Genomic DNA, 19,732 nt, shown 5'->3' with positions numbered 1-19,732 from the left:
ATGACAATGGCGGGCAAACCACACATGTGAGGTATCGCCGCGATTGGTAGAATGAGAGCAATAGTTCTAGACCTCTGTAACTCAAAACATGCAAGCTGGCGCTTATGGAGATTTTTGAGGGTAAAAGTTTGACGCCATTCCACGAGCGGGCGCAATTTTGAAGCGTGATATGTTGGGTATCAATTTACTCGGCGTAACATTCTCTTTCACAATATGAAAAAAATTAGGCTAATTTTACTGTTGTCTTATTTTTTTTTATTCAAAAAAAGTGAATATTTTCCAAAAAAAAAGTGCACTTGTAAAATCGCTACGCAAATACGGTGTGAAAAAAAGTATTGCAATGACCGCCATTTTATTCTCTAGGGTGTTAGATAAAAAACAAAATATAATATTTGGGGGGTTCTAAGTAATTTTCTTGCAAAAAAAAACTGTTTTAAACATGTAAACGCCAAATCTGAAAGAGAGGCCTGGTCCTTAAGTGATTAAACAAATTTATTTATTCATCCAACAAGACATTATTTCTAATTTTTAAATACGCCTTACTGACTGGAATGGTAGCAACTGCTTGGTATAGAGCAAATGTGGTACCAATTTACAAAAAAAGGATGGAGATGTATAATACAGACCAGTCAGCCTAACCTCAATAGTATGTAAGGTATTTGAGTTTATAGTAAGGGAAATTGTGTTGGTGATGGCGGTATGGTAAGTGACAACTGTAAAAATAAATCAAGTAAAATGAAATAAGAAAAAAAAAAAAAATTAAACCCCGCCCCCCCGTCCTGACAAGCTTGCGCACAGTTCGAGCATAGACTAATGAAAGACCTTTTCGTCAAACCAACCTGTTATAGTTCTATGAGAAAGTGAGGAATTGGTTGGTAGAAGTCTAATGGACATAGTTTATATAGATTTTATACCTCGTAAACATTTTAACCACTTCAGGACCAGAAGGATTTGCCCCCTTAATGCCCAGGCCATTTTTTTTTCGATCCGGTGTTCTGCCATATAGTGTCCGGCCATAATATAGTGTCCGCGCCGTACTGCACATGAGCAGACTAAGCTTCGGAAAATCTCCGAAGCTAAACGGCGCCTGCGCCATGAGTGGAGGTGGTAGCCCCACCATCCAAGCGGACATAGGGTTCTGAACATTAGAGGGCCCCTCGTGGGCGAGCTTCGCTCGCCACGCTTCGGGCTCGGCCTCGCTGCGCTCGGCTCTTTTATATTCCTACTCTGTCCACTTGGATAGTGGGGATAGAACCTGGACTCACAACGCGCAGGTGCCGTTCATCCTCGGCAATTTTCGGAATCTGTGTTGCTGTGTGCTGCGCATGCGCAGTAAGTAGCGGACACTATCGGATGGAGGACCTTATATGATAAGACACCGGAACTGCAGCGCTTTAACTGATGATTGAGCGTTTGTGCGACCTTGTACCCAAACAAAATTGATGTATCCCCACCCACAATTAGACCTGCGATTTTCAGCAGGACTCCGACATTGCGGCGGACAGATTGGACACTTCTGACATATATTTTTTGGACCATTCACGTTTTATACAGCGATCAGTGCTATAAAAAATGCACTGATACTGTATAAATTACAGTAGCGGGGAATGGGCTTAACACTACGGGTCTCTGTGGCGTGGTCGCGGCCACGCGCATTAGCTGTGGTGTTGCGCCCCCTATCGCTCTTAAAGCGGCTGATGTAAACTTACGGCGATTTGCCCAGGAGAACCAACGTGCCGCAGTCCTTAAGCAGTTGATCTATAAAAAAAAAAGGTCTGTTGGAGTTGATGAAATTTGTATGTACGTGGATAGGGAACTGGTTACAAGAAACACATCCAGAAAGTGGTGATAAAGGACTCGTTATCTGAAATTGGAATCGGGAGCTCCATTTCACTGTTTGGTGATACTAAATTCATCACGGGATGGAGCATCATTACAGGAAGACCTCAATACAATAGGGGGAGGGTTAGGTAGCTTCATGACAGATGAAGTTTAATGTTGAGATATGTAAAGTTATCCACATTGCGAGGGGCTTCCTCAGGAGGATCGGTGGTGGAAAAGGATCTGAAGGTGCTTGTAGACCGGACGATAACATGGAATGCCAAGCCGCAGCTAAAAAAAGCCAGTAGACTACTTTAATGCAGGAAAAAGGGCAAACATTCCAGAGATAAATTATTCTACCCCCCTCCGTTTACAAAACACTGGTTCATACTCATCTGGAATATTCAATTCAGTTTTGGTCAACAATCCTTGGTAAAGACGTTATCGAGTTCAACGAAGGGCAATAAAATGAGTAAGGGGGATGGAGGAGCTCCACTAGGAGAATCGATGTCATAGATTAGTTCTTCAGTGTAGAAAAGGCTCTTCAGAGGGGATATGAGTGCAATGTACAAATATATCATAGGCTTTGGTAATTGTAATAAACTGTTGAGGTCCCTGTAAAGGACTAGTGGCCACGATTGGAGGTTAGAAGATCACTGCACCTCTCTAGTGATCTGTGAGGCTACCATTCACATTGCTGGACTAGTAATTGGAGGCAGGCTGAAGTCTATATCTTTGACCGCTTTAGCCCCGGACCATTTTGCTGGTCAAAGACCAGACAACTTTTTGCGATTCAGCACTGCGTCGCTTTAACTGACAATTGCGCAGTTCTGCATCGTGGCTCCCAAACAAACTTGACGTCATTTTTTTCCCCACAAATAGAGCTTTCTTTTGATGGTATTTGATCACCTCTGCAGTTTTTATTTTTTGCGCTATAAACAAAAATAGAGCAACAATTTTGAAAAAAATGCATTATTTTTTTACTTTTTGTTATAATAAATATCCCCCAAAAATATATAAAAAAATATATAAAATTCCCCTCAGTTTAGGCCGATACGTATTCTTCTACATATTTTTGTTAAAAAAAATCGCAATAAGCGATTATTGATTGGTTTGCGCAAAAGTTATAGCATTTACAAAATAGGGGATAGTTTTATGGCATTTTTTTTTTTTTTTATTGTGACTGCAACATTATGGCGGACACATCGGACATTTGACACATTTTTGCAACCATTGTCATTTATACAGCAGTCAGTGCTATACAAATGCACTGATTCCTGTGTAAATGACACTGACAGTAAAGGGGTTAACCAGTGGGTGGCAGTGTAGGGGTGTGTTACTATATGTGGGGGGCTGGGCTTTAATTTAGTGAACACTAATCTCTGCTCCAATCACATGGAGCAGAGATCAGCGTCACTAGTTGCTAGGCAGAACGGGAAAATGCTGTTTACAACGGCATTTCCTTGTTCAGCCACCCCGTGAGACGATCTCGGGTATGCCCGCGGCAATCAAGTCCGCGGGACCCGCGACCGGACTCACGGGGGTCCCGACCAGCACACGAACGCGGCGGCAGCGTTGCGCTCGCGATGGCAGGGTGGCATTAAAGATTGGACGTACCTGTACGCCAATATGCCTGCCCGTGCCATTCTGCAGACGTACATCGGCGTACGCTGGTCGGGAACCGGTTAAAAAGCCAGTAGTTGGATATTTGTAATTGTTGCAGGAATCGAAGGAGGTGCTCTGGAAGGATTTTTTTCTTGTTTTTACATACCCTGGTTAACCACTTCCCGACCAGCGAACAACGATGTACGTCGACAGAATGGCACGGGCAGGCATATTGGCGTACATGTACGTCCAATCTTCAATGCCGCCCTGCCATCGGGAGCACGCCGGCGGCGGCGCGCTCCCGCGCTGGTCGGGACCCCCGTGAGTCTGGTCGCGGGACCCGCGGACTCGATCACCGCGGGCATACCCGCGATCGTCTCACGGAGCGGCCGAATGGAGGAAATGCCGTGTAAACAACATTTCTCCATTCTGCCTAGCAACTAGTGACTCTGATCTCTGCTCCATGTGATTGGAGCAGAGATCAGTGTTCACTAAATGAAAGCCCAGCCCACCACAGTTAGTAACACACCCCTAGGAACACTTAACCCCTACGCTGCCACCCACTGGTTAACCCTTTCACTGCCAGTGTCATTTACACAGGAATCACTGCATTTATATAGCACTGATTACTGTATAAATGACAATGGTCCCAAAAATGTGTCAAAAATGTCCGATGTGTCCGCCATAATGTCGTAGTCACAATAAAAATCGCTGATCGCCGCCATTACTAATAAAAAATTATTAATAAAAATGCTATAAAACTATCCCTATTTTGTAAACGCTATAACTTTTGCGCAAACCAATCAATAATCGCTTATTATATGTAGAAGAATACGTATCGGCCTAAACTGAGGGAAAAAAATGTTTTTTTTTATATATCTTTGGGGGATATTTATTATAACAAAAAGTAAAAAATGTGTTTTTTTTCAAAATTGTCACTCTATTTTTGTTTATAGCGCAAAAAAATAAAAACCGCAGAGGTGATCAAATACCACCAAAAGAAAGCTCTATTTGTGGGGAAAAAAAGGATGTCAATTTTGTTTGGGAGCCACATCGCACGACCGCGCAATTGTCAAGTAAAGCGACGCAGTGCCGAATCGCAAAAAGTGGTCTGGTCTTAGACCAGCAAAATGGTCCGGTCTGTAAGTGGTTAAGGGGCATCATTGTGATAACAGGTTTACCTCAGATCTTCTAACTACACTCCAAATGGTCTATAGTTTCCAATGGGCTGTGTGTGTTTTTTGTGGTTTTTATTGTTTTGTGTGTTTTTTTTTTTTTGTTAAATCATTTACATACGCCCCCCCCCCAAGAGCACTTATATTAATATGTCTTCTCCCTGCAGGGGACACAGAGAGCCAACCCATCGGAAGCATCACATTTCACCCCATTAAGATGACCAACAAGACTGGGATCACCTGGAAGAAGGAAGGTTCCCCAGTAAGCTACCTTGGTGACAGAATTACACCTGGTCAAAATGGTGACCTCACGATAAAGGATGTGACAGTAGAGGATAAGGGCACATACACCGTCCACACTGAAGATCAGCAACAGGAGTTTGACCTTCGTTTATAACGTGAGTGTGCAGGTGTCCTATCCATTTCTGCATTATTCTACAACCAGAAAGGTCTCTAGTGTCTGTCAGTCTGCCCTACTCTGGGGAATGAATATACAATGTGTGATTGTGACACCACCGCCTGCCATTTAAGACTGTAAAGCTCTGAGACCAGTTTCTGTTCCAAGCATCCAAGAAGTGCTCAGGATTTTATTATTTTATATTGGTGCTGCTGATGAATACATGCACCGTGGCTCCATTCATTTCTATAAGGGAGCAGTACACATGGCTGTCTCTAGGGATTCAGGGGAGTGCTTCTCTCTGAGAATGTGTGGTTACAGCACATATGTATACTAGTAAGGGAGACTTACACAGGACTGTATGGTGTCAAGCAGGGCCACATCATGAAGATCCATTTGAATGGGGAGGAAGGTATTTAATCAGATGGGCTACGCTATGGGGGGTGGGGTAGATTTATTAAAGCCTCTCTAATATACATGCTCACAGATGGGTCTTTATCATTATGTGCCTGTTCAGTAGCCCAGCTTAGGTTGCGCATGTGCACTGAGGTCAGGATCCTTAATGTGTCCACTCAGCTGCTGTTCTTATGGCAGTTTATTAGTGTGCTTTGTTTAGAGTGTACATGTGCAGTGTTGCAGGCATCCTTATTGTGTCTGCTAGGGTGCGTTGCTTAGGATGTGCATGCGAACTGTGGCCAGGGGTCCTTGTCATGTGCCTGCATCGGTTCCTTGCTTGGTGTGTGTGACAAAACGTCCCTACACTCCGCTTGAGTGCTTTCGTCATATACCACTTCCACCCAGTCTGAATATAGATATCAGATATTCTGCCCCCCGCTCCCAAGCACAAAACAAGACGAGACTAGTTTCACTGCTAACATGGACTGATTTATTAGAACCAAAATGACAAGTTATTTATAATACAGTAGAAGAGGTCCTCCCTCCTGCTCATATTATTCTAACAATATAACTGTAGCCAGAAACAGAATTAACATGAGCTAATTATCTAAATCAACACTGGACTCCTTCAATTGCAGGGTTAATTAGCACAAACAACAATGGGTAAAATATTCTTTAGAATCTGTGTGAAGCCAGACTAGACTCATTTACATTATACAAGACAACAGTCAGGTGGCTGGAGTTGATGATATTGGCATCTAACAGTATGTTTCAGTCACTATTGCTAATATGGCATATACATATCCAGAGTCTGTGTGTCTTGGCCTGACTCCAAAGTAACATCACCTCAGGGGTCCCCAGGCATACTGCTCACAAAGGGAACTGTTCCCCCAAATGGCAGGGACCATGATCGCAATGCAAGAGACTGGCATTCAGTCCTCTCAAAAAAGCCTCTTTCCCGGGTGAGTCTGTCACAGGGTGCACATTGGCACTGTGGCCAGGGTCCTTATTTTTAAGGACCCTTGTCTTAAGCTGTCCATAAAAATTTGAAACAACGGTACCTGATTAAGTTCTTTGAGAACCCTTGGGTGTAAGCCATCTGGTCCTGGTGATTTATTTGCATTCGGTTTTTCAAGTATTTTCTCTTTCGTTTATCGACGGACATAGTGCCTCCTTAATCCAGACCATTGGGTTATATTGCCTCTGCAGGAGTAGGACTAGGCAGAGCAAAAAAAAAACTTGGCTATGGCCATGGGCTGTCCTCAGTCCATACATAACCCCCTCCCTGCTCTAGGTATTCAGTTTTTATTTTTTATGTCTAGTCAAGAGTAAGGACCTAGCTCCTTGCTGGGATCTTTTGGTCCTAGCAAATTTTACTTTGTCTCTTTTTCATGCTTTTTCTCCTGGGAGATCTGCAATCAACTGCCGGGCTGGTGGATGGGCTGGATAATCTAAATCCAGTGGTCTCCCCAGTCAAGCCAGCAAACGCATGCAGCGCGCAGCTACGCGCTAGGTCATAGCCTCAACGGATGGAGGCTGGCCCGCGAGTTAAACGTCTCACAGGGTCACATACAAATGGGCTCTGGTCCGAGTCACAGCGGTCCCTTGGCCGATAGCCCCCCACTTTGGTGGCAGTGGAGGTGGAGTTCTGTCTGCAGGGTCACCCACTCCATGGATCGGTAAGTACAGTCCCCTCTTTCCCCTTTTGTGCGGTTTGGGGTGGAGGTGGGTACCGTCCAGGGATGGTCGGACCTGCCTGCAGGATACCTCCTCCTGTCCTAAAGTCCCCTGGTTAAACTGGGCTCCCCCCCCCCCATGAATTGGTGGAAGTCCCAGGACAAGCAGCAGAGACCCCTGGGGGTCTCCCCTGCCATTTCCCTTCTGGGTGGTGTGTCCTGCCCTGGAGGCATGGGGGGGGGTTCTGGTGAAGAGGGTGCAGTGGAGACCCCTAGGTGCATGCCCTGCTGTGTGAGGTAGAGTGCAGTTTGGGTGTCCCGGTGCAGAGTGCATAGCGGTGTTCCCTCAAATGTTCACCCTGCCTGGTGGAGTACAGTACCTTTTTGAAGGGGGTCCCCTTGCAGAGGGTGCAGCAATGTTGAAAGCACAGAGCGGATACTGACAGCATGATTCAGCATGTCAAATGACCGGCGGACGTTTTTGGGTGGTCTGTTGACATCACGTCTTGGTCTGACTGGTCTGCAGGTGGCGGCGATGTTTGTGTAGCCGATGAGGTCACAGCGTCCATTTTCTGTTGGTCTTGGCTGGTGGCCATGTTTTTGTAGCCAGTGATGTCATGGCAGCCATTTTTCATTAGTCTAGATGCTAGAGTTAATCAGAACCTTGTGGAGATGTTAGAGCTCCTCCTCCCCTATGCTTCTCTTCCTGTCTTGGGATATATGAAATAGATGCCAATATTGGTGTTGCTGGATCCAAATTGCGGCACTCCTCTGTTTTGTAGTCTCTTTGAGGGTCCTTGTGTATCTCCCTCTGCTGATGGGTAACCTGGCCATTGGGGTGTTCCTTAGTGGTGCCAAGGTTCCTTTGTACTACAGGGTCTTCTTTCTTTATGGAGCCTCAGGGTCACATCTCACCCACTAATCCCCTCTTGGCAGGTCTCTCGGAACCCCAGCTTCCTATGGTTACACTGACAGCGGTCCTTGAGTCGTCAGTATCCCGAGTGGAAGTAGCATGTGGGTAAAGACCCAGGAGGAAACTTCCCTCACCTGATACCGCCGGGGCCTTGCCCCATCCAAGGAGGTTTAATATCTCACCCCCTGACGTGTCTGATAGTGTGGATGAGTCCTCTGCGGTCTCAGCAGTGAGTGAAAAAGCGCTGGGACGCACTTGTTACTGCAATATGGGGGATGCCCATTCTGCGATGCCTTACTAATGATGAAGTTTTGGTTTCTATACCTTAACTTTTTCTTTGTAAAAACTGAGAAGAATGAAGCATTTAGAAGAGTTGCCTTCTCATTAGTAACCAACTTCCCCTTGATGATGTTTTATGGGGCTCTGACCTCGCCTTCTTACTATTAATCTATTTACAAAAAATGTTTGTTTTTTCTCAAATCGCCTTTCAGGACAACCCCGGAGAGAGTGTAGCTCCACCTTGTAATTAGGAAACACATGCCCACTTTAAAAACACTTCCTCTTCCTCCATGGCTTCAGTTATTGTGTTTCCTCCTTGGAGGAAGCATGTGCCTGAACCAGGGAGAGCTACACTCTCTGCAGGGGAGTAAGGCTTACCTTTCGTTGCAGGTTGTTTCTTTTTTGACCCCCAGCAGCATCTCCACGGGGAGAGGACTCCTGGAGCTCCTGGTCCCGCCATCTCACGGGAGTAAGGACCCTCGGAGTGCCGGCGTCGGGTGCCCGGTGTCCGCTGGTTAGCGCAGGGAGGGCTCTGTTGCTGGCGGAGGCCGCTGCAGGTCAGCGGCATGGCTCCGTTTTCGGCGCCGGGTCCCGGGCGGCGACGGCGTCGTTCACGGTGACGCGCGGGCGCTCTGAGGGGGCGTGGCGCCGTGGTTCAAGCGCCTGGAACGCAGGGATCATGGGGCGGGTCAGGTGACCGCGTGCTTCCGCTTCCGGCTGGCCCTGATGACGCGGCGGCCGGGAAAATTTAAAACGACAGAGCTGTTTGTGATAGCTGCCTCACTCAAACGATGGAAGAGTGTAAGCCAGCTATGGCGGAGACAGGCGCCCCTAGCACCGGTCCAGCCCAGGTACGTAAGGTGCACTGGCACCCTCTGCTTTACTGTTGGGCTATGTCTTTGTCTGTTCCCCCCTCTTGGGGGCCTGTCGCTGCAGGTCAGAGGTGACTTCGCTCTGACCTTTTGCAGCCTAGTTCTGGGGTCTCACTAGTGGTCTGTTTGGTGGTTGGTCTCTGCACTGGCTTGGTGTTAAGCAACTGGTTGTTGAGAGCTTTTAGTGAGTTAAAACCTGTATGTCGTTTCAGGAAAAATCACTAGGAAAAGCTAGACCAGGTCAGAGAAAATGTCCTTCTTGCAAGACCCCCCTCAGAGATTCATGGCAGAAGGCAATGTGCAGAAATTGTATCAGAGAATTGGTGGAAGAGGAAACATCTCAACAATATAAGGATTTGTTTTCTTCGGTTAAAGAGCTGACAAACTCCTTGAGTTCAGTCAGGTCCATCCTGATACAAAACCCTCCCGCACAGACCGAGCCTCAGAACTTACCGCCCAGCCCCAGGGCGTCGTCATCCAGACAGGTGGAAACTGAAGAGTCTGGAGACGAAGGGGGTAGTACTCTCATCTCCTTCAGGGATTCTGAGGAGGAGGAAGAAGATAGCAGGGGCTCTAAATACAAGCTATCACTAGAGGAAGTAGATGATATTCTAAAAGCAATCTACACTACTCTAGAAATTCAAGAAGAAAAAGTACAACTGTCAGTTCATGACAAAATGTACCAGGGGTTGGACGAAACAAAACGGAGAGTTTTTCCTGTCCACAGGGTCCTCTCAGATTCAGTGAGAAAGGAGTGGAAGGACCCAGAAAAAGCCCCTTTCTTCTCTAAAGCTCTCAAGAGAAGGTTTCCCTTCGAAGATAAGGACTCAGAGGTTTGGAACAAAAAACGACGGAGTCGATGCAGCTTTCTCGCAGGTATCCAGACGAACGGATCTAGCCTTTGAGGATATGGGGGTCCTTAAAGACCCAATGGACAAAAAAGCTGACTCCATCCTTAAAAAAGCTTGGGATGCTGCGTCAGTCAGTCTAAAACCAGCAATGGCAGCTACGGTGGTGGCCAGGAATCTGGAATGTTGGGTAGAGAAGCTGAAGAGCCATATTGAGGCGGGGACACCCCGCAAGGATCTCTTAGAGTCCTTTCCATTGATCCTGAATGCAGTCAAATACATGGCGGATGCATCAGCAGAATCGGTTAAACTGGCCGCTAGGTCTTCGGCTCTTGTAAATTCAGCCAGGAGAGCAGTTTGGCTGAAAACATGGTCTGGGGACACGGCTTCTAAGGTCAAGCTGTGTGGTCTTCCCTTCTCGGGTGACTTGCTCTTTGGTCCTGATTTAGAGTCTGTGCTGGATAGAACAGCCGATAAAAAGAAGGCTTTTCCAGTTAAGAAAAAGCAGATTGCCAAAAAGAATTTTCGTGCTTTTCAGCAGTCCCATAAAAAAGACCAGGAGCGCAAGAGCAGATGGGGTTCACAGAAGGGCAAAGGCAAGGGTGGAGTCCTCTTTAGATCTCCCCAGAACAGTCCCCTAAGAGCAAGTGACAATATCTCCCCAGTGGGGGGGAGACTGTCAGCTTTTCGCGAACAATGGGACAGGCTGTCTCCAAATCTGTTCGTGAAGAGCGTTGTCGATCAGGGGTACAGGTTGGAGTTTTCAGAACTACCCCCGAGCAGGTTTTACGTGACAACATTGCCAAGGGATCAGGAGAAGGCCTCTGCAATGAAGCTTTTGTTACAGGAGCTGATACAGCAAGAGGTTCTGATTCAAGTCCCAGTAAACCAGCAGGGCGGGGGTTTTTATTCACATATTTTTTTGGTGAAAAAACCCTCAGGGAAGTACCGTCTAATCCTGAATCTGAAATTTCTGAACAGGTTCATTCGGTACAAACATTTCAGGATGGATACAATTTTCTCCATCACAAAGCTGTTGACCCCAGATTGCTTCATGGCATCCCTGGATCTGAGGGATGCCTACCTTCATATACCAATTCATCAGGCATCGCAGCAGTTCCTGCGCCTGGCATTGAAGGTGGGGAGTTCGATATGGCACCTCCAATTCAGGGCTCTGCCATTCGGACTCTCGTCCTCTCCCAGGGTCTTTACGAAGATCATGGCAGAGGCTTTGGAGCCCCTGAAATTGAAGGGGATTCCAGTCGTCCCTTACCTGGACGACCTTTTGTTTTTTGCAGACTCCAGGGAGCAGGTCCTAGTCAATCTCCAGAGGGCCCAGTCTCACCTCGAGGGCCTGGGATGGCTTCTAAATCTAGAGAAGTCAATCCTGACCCCCTCACAGGAAATGAAATTTCTGGGGTATACATTAAATTCGATTCTCCAGAAAGTTTTCCTGCCGTTGGAAAAACAGGAAAAGTTGCAGCTAGCTGTACAGCGGATACAGAGCAACCAGACAGTCTCAGTCAGGACGGCTATGGCAGTTCTGGGCCTGCTTACGGCAGCAATCCCGGCTGTTCAGTGGGCCAGGTTCCATTCCAGACCCCTTCAGAGGGAGGTTCTGTCAAGCTGGTCCCATCAGGATCCTTTGGAAAAACAGCTAAAAATTTCGTCAAGGACGAAAAGGGCTCTTTGGTGGTGGAGAGACCAGGCAAACCTCTCAAGGGGCCTGGTGTGGACCTTTCCTGTGGACAAGCGCCTTACTACAGACGCAAGTGCCTGGGGCTGGGGAGCCCATCTGGATGGTCAGACATCTCAGGGGGTCTGGTCCAAACAGGAAGCTCAAAGATCATCCAACTGGAGGGAGTTGAAGGCGATCTTTCTGGGTTTAGTGGCCTTTCAGCAGAGCTTGAAAGGCCACCACGTCCAGGTGTTGTCAGACAACACAACAGCGGTTACCTACATTATGAAGCAAGGGGGAACCAGAAGCAGGAGCTTGATGGAGCTGGCCAATCTGTTGTTAGCCTGGGCAGAGCAGAACACAGCCTCACTATCGGCAGTGCATCTGAAGGGCTCTCAGAATTTGTTTGCGGACCTCCTAAGCAGGCGCAAATTGCTGGAGGCAGAATGGAGTCTGAATCAGGAAGTGTTCCTGATGATCTCCGAGGCCTGGGGGGTTCCACAGGTAGACCTTTTTGCCAGCCAGCAGAACTCAAAGGTGGACAGATTCTTTTCTCTTCACCGAGGAGATGCAGCAATAGGGTTGGATGCATTGGCTCACCCCTGGCATTACCAGCTGTGCTATGCCTTTCCCCCCTTTCCTCTAATTCCACTGGTGCTGAGGAAATTCAGGGAAGAAAGGACAGACTTAATACTAGTCACTCCTTTTTGGCCAAAAAGGCCCTGGTTTGCGGGTCTTCGAAACCTAGCCTCGAAGCCCCCATGGAGGTTACCACTCAGAAAGGATCTGTTATCCCAGGGGACAGTAAGTCATCCAGAGGTGGAACTCCTACAGCTAACCGCCTGGTTTCTGAGGAGGACCTATTAAAAGCCAAAGGTCTCTCAGATAAAGTAGGAAGGCAGTTACACAGGCAATTTACATGAAGGTCTGGAAAAAGTTCAACTCCTGGTGTAGTTCTAGAGAACTCAAGGTCAAGAGCACGGTGTCCGTCTTGGAGTTTCTCCATGAAGGAATGGAGAAAGGTCTCGCAGCCAGTACCCTGAAGACTCAGGTGGCTGCCTTATCAGTTTTCTTTGAAAAGACTTTATCTAAAGAAACTTTAATTTCTAGATTTTTTAGGGCTCTTGCTCGAAATAGACCAGTAGCCCTTAAAGACTTTCCCAGTTGGGATTTGTCTACAGTTTTACAGGGTCTCTCGGGAGCACCGTTTGAACCCTTACAGGAAGCTTCTTTACAGAAGGTGGTTTTAAAAACAATTTTTTTGGTGGCCATCACCTCGGCCAGGAGAGTCAGCGATCTCCAAGCTCTAGCTATTACAGAACCCTTCCTTAGAATTTATCAGGACAGGGTGGTACTGAGGACGGATCCAGCATTCCTACCGAAAGTATCCTTAACTTTCCATCGATCACAGGAAATAGTGTTACCTACATTCTCTGCAACCCCAGCAAATGCAGGAGAGGAAGTTTTTCACACATTGGATGTGAGAAGGTGTCTATTACAGTTTCTGAAAGTTACTAAAGATTTTAGAAAATCAAACGCCCTCTTCGTGATATTTTCTGGATCACGCAAGGGGGAGAAAGCTTCTAAAAGTACGCTGGGTAGATGGCTTAAGTTGGCTATAACAGAAGCCTATAAAGCAAAAGGAGAAATACCTCCCTCAGGTATTGCTGCCCACTCTACTAGATCCACGGCAGTTTCCTGGGCCGAAAGGGCCGGTGCAACGCCTGAACAAATCTGCAAGGCTGCCACTTGGTCCAGTTATTCGACATTTCTCCGGCACTACCAGTTAGATCTACTGTCTGCAGCAGATCAGGCCTTCGGCAGGAAGGTACTGCAGGCAGTAGTCCCGCCCTAGGGTAAGTTTCTCGGTTATCCTCTCCGGGGTTGTCCTGAAAGGCGATTTGAGAAAGACTCAGTTAGACTTACCGGTGACGGTATTTCTAAGAGCCTTTCAGGACAACCGTTACTTCCCTCCCTAGGTTATGCTTAGTAAATGTATTAAGTTCTACCATGGTGTTGTGCTTTCTGTGCTTTGTTTTCCAGCGTCGGAAGGCCACAATAACTGAAGCCATGGAGGAAGAGGAGGTGTTTTTAAAGTGGGCATGTGTTTCCTAATTACAAGGTGGAGCTACACTCTCTCCGGGGTTGTCCTGAAAGGCTCTTAGAAATACTGTCACCGGTAAGTCTAACTGAGTCTTTTTTTTCTTCTCTTATGCACTCTGTTTTTTTTTACCTGCTCTGATTTGTGTTCTTAAAATTCTTATTGCATTCGTTGTAGTGTTGGAATGCAGACAATGACCCCTTGGTCTTATACTTTTTTAAAGGCCATTTTTTCTCCTTTTTATAAACAACCTTTTTAGAAATGAGAAAAAAAATGCCCTTAAAGTAAAAGATCAATGGTTCATTGTCAGCATTCCAACACTAAAAGGAATGCAATAAGAATAAGAACCCAATCAGAGCAGGTAAAATAGACTACAGAAGGCAGAGAAGAGTAAAAAATTCCTTTTTTGTAAATGTATTAATAATAAGAAGGCGAGGTCAGAGCCCCATAACATTATCAGGGGGAAGTTGGTTACAAATGAGAAGGCAACTCTTCTAAATGCTTTATTCTTCTCAGTTTTTACAAAGGAAAAGGAGGGGTATAGTAAGACTGCATCATTGGTACTGTATCACAGAATGGTACCCTTGTGGCTACTTACTTCTCTTTCTGAGGTAGTTATGGGCTTTCATCTCTACCAGCACATTTTCTTCTGTCCGGTTCCCATTTCTTGCCTGGATGGTGTTCATGCAGTGTGATGTTACCTTGCAGCCACTGTTCCTATTAGAAAGACTGACTTTGTCATTCCTGATGACCCCATTAAGGGGGGGAATCTGCTTCTCATTCCCGGGGCTCAGGCAAACCGTTCAAGCTTATGGTCTCAAGGATCTTGTTCCACCATTTACTGTCAAGGCATATTCTATTGGATCTATGAGTGGCTCTAGACTTCTGTTCCCCAGATTTCCAAGGCTGTCTTCAGTTCACATGTTCTCCATATTATTCCAGTTGGCTGTTGAGGCCTCATCCAATGCCAGCGTCGGGTATAATTTCCTCTGTCCACCCATCATTTGGACTGCCTTTGGACATTCGAACAGTCTCTGGGTTCCTATTTGGGGACACAAGTCCCACCACTCTGGGTTTATGATCATGGTTTTTGGTACTATTTTGCCACAAAACTGCTGAGGTAGGCTGCCAGTAAAGGGGGTCAAACTGGACCGGGAATGCAGTTTTTTCCTGTTTGCCAGTTTCATATCCTCATGCAGGTGGCAGTATGACCCAAAATCACTGAATTCCCATGTCCCTCAATATAACCTAAAGAAGTCGATTTTATAATCGGTACAAGAATCAATTTTTTTTTTTTTTTTCAGATGGGTGTAAAAAAAACATAATGATCTGAAAAGGAGCAAATAGAAGAAGTCCATTGTTGGGATGTGGAGATTTAATTCTGGCAACCAAATAACTGACTTGGAATTCTGTATAAGGATCCATTCAAACCAGAATTCATATATTGAGACAGTTTGAGGTAGACCACCCATTCATAATTAATGGGAGGTAATGCACCTCAGCACACGAATACGGAAGTCCTTTTGCAGGGCAAGAAGCGCTTGTGTAGTGCATTGTGACCCAGCTGTTTTCTGGAGATGCACTGGAATACCTTTCAGAATAATAAGCACTACACAACATTAGTGCATACTCAGTGCCTTAATGCTCATTGTAGTAGAACGTACTTACAGCAATGCCATAGCATGAAAGAGGAAGTCAACCCATCAGGATTTTTAAAAAACGTCCTTTGCCCTTTCCTTCAAACTAAAGGCATAATGTGCTAGTATGCGTCGCATACTAGCACATTAGGTGACCCTCGCCTGCAAACGAAGCCCGCGCCATCCTCGCTGGAGGCCGTGTCCATCTTTGCCCCTCTTCCTTCGGTGGGCTGCGGACTCTGGCTGTGTGACTGGCTGGAGCTGCCCGTCATGGCACGGACTCCTGAAGAAACGTCACGAGCCGCCATTGGGCGCAGTATACCGTAAATATCTCCTAAATGGCGCCCGTTTAGGAGATATTTACAGTACCTATAGGTAAGCTTTATTCTGCACTTACCTATAGGTACAAATACTGCAGGGAGGTTTACAACTTCTTGACTGCACCCTTATGCTGAGAAAATAGTGTAATAATACATATGAAATCTATATACAGCGGGTAAAATAAGTATTAAAGACGACTATTGGTAAAGGTGATATTGACGTGACATTTTTTCCCCCACATGTCGGTAACAAGCCATGCAATCCAGACAAAGACACCAAAACAAAATCCGTTCAGAAATGAAGTTCTGTGTAATAAAATGGAACGACACGGGGAAAAAGTTTTGCACTGAAATGTATTTAATACTTGGTACAAAATCCATTGTAATAACTGCTTCAAGATGCAGGCTCCTGTGTGGAGAAACGAGTCGCATGCGTTGCTCAGATGTGATTTTGGCCAATTCTTCCACACAAACGGTCTTCAAATCTTGAACATTCCGTGGACCTCTTCTATGAACTTTGATCTTTATTTCTTTCTATAGATTTTCTATTGGATTCAAGTCAGCTGATTGGCTGGCCTATTCTGGCACCTTTATTTTCTTTCTCCTTGGCTTTGAGTTTGGGATCATTGTCCTCCTGAGATGTCCACCCTCGTTCCATCTTCATCATCCTGGTAGATGGCAGCAGATTTTTATCACCATTCATTCTTCCTTCAATGATATGAAGTTTGCCTGTACTGTATGCTAAAAAACAGCCCTGCCCGCACACCATGATGTTCCCGCCTCCAAACCTCACTGTTGGTATGGGGGGTGTTTTTGGGGTGATGTGACCTCCAAACATGGTGTATATTATGGCATCCAAAAAGTTCAGTTTTGATCTCATCTGACCAGACTTGTCTAAATGTTGTGCAGCAAACTTTAACTGAGCTTCACCATGTTTCTTCTTCAGCAATGGAGGGTTGTGTGGTGAGCGTGCATACAGGCCATGGCGGGTGAGGGCATTACTTTGTGCATTTTCACGATACACAGTAAAAGGATTCAAGGTTCACAAGGTATGCTATAAGAAAATGGTACAGGAAAAATAAATCCCCAAGAACCAGCAGGTTCACGTAATCTTAAAGCAGTTGTATTGTCCCTTGGTCATTTTCACCTACGGGTAAGCCTGTAATGAGACTTACCTGTAAGTAAAATGAATATCTCCTAAACCTGCAGTTTAGAAGATGTTCACCTTGCATGCAGCCCTCTGATGTCAGCAGCGCATGCACAGTGAAGGTCCGGCGTGTCGTGCAGGAACGGAGGGGGCATGCGCAGAAGTGACGACATTGTGGCTCTGGCCACTCGCAGCACCGGAGCCGCAAACCCAGAAGAAACAGGGCGGCCCTGTGGGAGCTTCGGTATAAGGTAAGTATTTCATAATGAGCTAGTATGCAGTGCATACTGGCTCATTATTCCTTTGCCTTACAGTTTGTTTGTTTTTTTTTTTTTTGTTTGGGCATACAACTGCTTTAAAACACCACAGGAAACTTAAGAAGGTGCCTGGATTTGGGTCAAAAAGGAAGAAGCAAAAAAAATTCACATTTAAGAGTCGGAAGAGGAAGTGAGAAGGAAGGGGAGGGAGAGATGGGTGGGAACGCAGAGTAGAAGCCAACCTCAGGTGGAGTAGACCTCTGTTGCTTAAATTAACATAGAAGAACCTTTCAGAAGTCAGGAGCTTCTGAAATAATTTCCTTATGCAGGAGAAGATGTACAGTAAGTTCAAACCAATGGGCCCATATTTTGGAATGCCGACCATTGATCCCCCCCTTTAAGATGCATTTTAATTCCTCTAGGAGGCAATGTTCTGTCTCTAGGGCAGATAGCTAAACCTTCTTGGCCCATAAACTTCTGATGCCATATTTCTTTGATCTCAGTTTTATTAGAACAAGCCAGGTGAAAATTTTAAGTTCTCTAAGGGGGATGGCGATAGATTGAGAAATACATGTGTTGCTTCCTGAGTGTATTCTCAAAGAATGGTGGCTGCTTCATATCCTGAGAAGATTCTACCCAGAATTCCCTGCTTAATTTCCTTAATTACAAAATACAGTAAATCAAATAAAACAGAACTGCAGCAATACCAAAAAGGAATGCTAGATGGAGCCTGCACACCACTTATGTTTCTTATGTAAATTACACACTTTACATGTAAATCTAACACGGGTACAAATAACCAGCATAAACATCTGGTGGACAGAACACTCTCCGTCTGACATCAAGTGATGTCACTAACCGAGTCCTCTGTAGAAAGCAACAGAATAAGTTTGTGACTGGTCTTAAGAATACTTTAATGGTGATTGAGAAATACATGTGTATCTTCTCAAAGAATGGTGGCTGCTTCACTTCCTGGGAAGATTTTACCCAGAATTCCCTGCTTACTAACACCCTTAATTACACATACAGTAAATCAAACAAAACAGAACAACTGCAGAAATACTAAAAAAAAAAAATGCTAAATGGAGCCTGTGCACCACTTATGATTGTCTTATGTAAATTACACCCTTTACATGTAAATTTAACAACACAGGTACAAATAACCAGCATAAACAACTGGTGGACAGAACAGGCACATATCATTAACTTTACATAACCATTGCACCAAGGGGGGTTTTTGATTGTTGATCCCATAAGGTAGGGGATGAGAGACCTAGCTCTATTTAGAAGGTGAGGAATAGTTTTAATGGGCCGACTGGTTTGGCAGTACAGTGACACAATATGGTCCAAGGGTTGGAGGGTAGAGCTTGTTGGGTTTGTTTTTAATACTCTTCAAAATGAATTCCCACCAAACACGGGCAGGGGTAACTATATTTCTGCAGTTTATCCAGCTGAATTGCTTAAGTTGTACCAATGTTAGTGGTGTCTTCTATTATGTTAGATAGAGGGACATCGGGTGGCCCGTAATACAAAGTCTTCAGATCTTTTGGCTGTGTCTGCTCCAATAAAGGCTGCCCTACAATTACTGTTGTGTATAAATTTTGTCTAATGTTCTTATAGCTTTCCATGATACCTCCCTGAATTGCCATATTTTTCTTCCTTTAGGATGGAAGGATCTCACATGAAGGCTTGGCTATTTCTGCACTATGGAACTTTGTCTCATACCTCTCACCGGCAGGACCATTCCAGTCCTCTCTCTTCTGGAGCCAAATACAGAGGGACACACAAAATATATAGAGTGCCTCCACTTGGACTTCAGTATTGTTTTATCAAGCAGGAAGAAGGCACATTACTATTATTTTTTTTCATGCTTGTACTGTTTTTTTTTTTATTATGCAGCAATGTGTTTTTTTTTTTTTAACATCTAATGTGATGACCTGCAGCTTGCGGTCTGTGCTTCCGTATTATGCAGTGAGACTGTGAATGATGACTGGGGTTGGCCCCTCCCTGGATGTTGAAGTATTTGGAGCTGGAATTGTGGAAAGTGGTGTCTTCAAGATCCGCTGTGGAACATTGTAGATTGGGATGCTGATGATGTTGAACTTGGGTCATCCAGAATGGAGGCTACAGGCAGTACAAAGAGGAATCTGGCCCAGCAGATGATGGGTGGAATGAGGATGATGGGTATAATTGGAGGGTTATGGTGTATAACTGGAAAAGGACACTGATAAGCCAATACTTTGTGGCATGTCACACATCTTGTGACCTCACCATGTGTGCCTCCCGAAGAACAAAAGCTGCTCATTGTTCTGAGAAGCAGTTGAATTTATGTTGATCTTACAAAGTATTTGCTATAGTCTTATTTTTACAATGTTCATACTTTTCCCTCCATCCCCATTTGGATTTGACCAAAAGTGGTTCCTGTAAAAGTCATAAGATGTTTGTACAATCCTATGGTAAGCCTGTCCTTCATGTGGAGCATTTGTAGAGTCCACTTCGTGATCAGAGCGACCCTATAAGAGTTAGCTGTAACTGTTCTGTCTTAGAGGGGTTTGAGAAAGTAGCAATGGAAATAAGATTGTATCCAGAATAGAGGCTACAGGAGGTCTA

General features: G+C 45.4%; 1 protein-coding gene across 1 annotated transcript in view; it reads left to right on the top strand.

Moving 5' to 3' along the window:
* Positions 1 to 19,488, top strand: part of LOC143981466 (uncharacterized) — an 86,701-nt gene extending 67,213 nt beyond the window's left edge. The window contains exons 9-10 of the mRNA XM_077479347.1: positions 4,769 to 4,999; positions 18,788 to 19,488. Coding sequence (XP_077335473.1) covers positions 4,769 to 4,998 — 230 coding nt within the window. The 3' untranslated portion in view covers position 4,999; positions 18,788 to 19,488. The remainder of the gene's footprint in view (positions 1 to 4,768; positions 5,000 to 18,787) is intronic.
* Positions 19,489 to 19,732: the final 244 nt, after the last annotated feature.

This window comes from Lithobates pipiens, unplaced genomic scaffold, assembly GCF_037356315.1.
Source record: "Lithobates pipiens isolate NorthernLeopardFrog02 unplaced genomic scaffold, aLitPip1_a1.2 Scaffold_16, whole genome shotgun sequence".
Lineage (NCBI taxonomy): Eukaryota > Metazoa > Chordata > Amphibia > Anura > Ranidae > Lithobates > Lithobates pipiens.
Note: the sequence above shows the minus strand (reverse complement) of the source record. Positions and strands in the feature narration are given on the sequence as shown.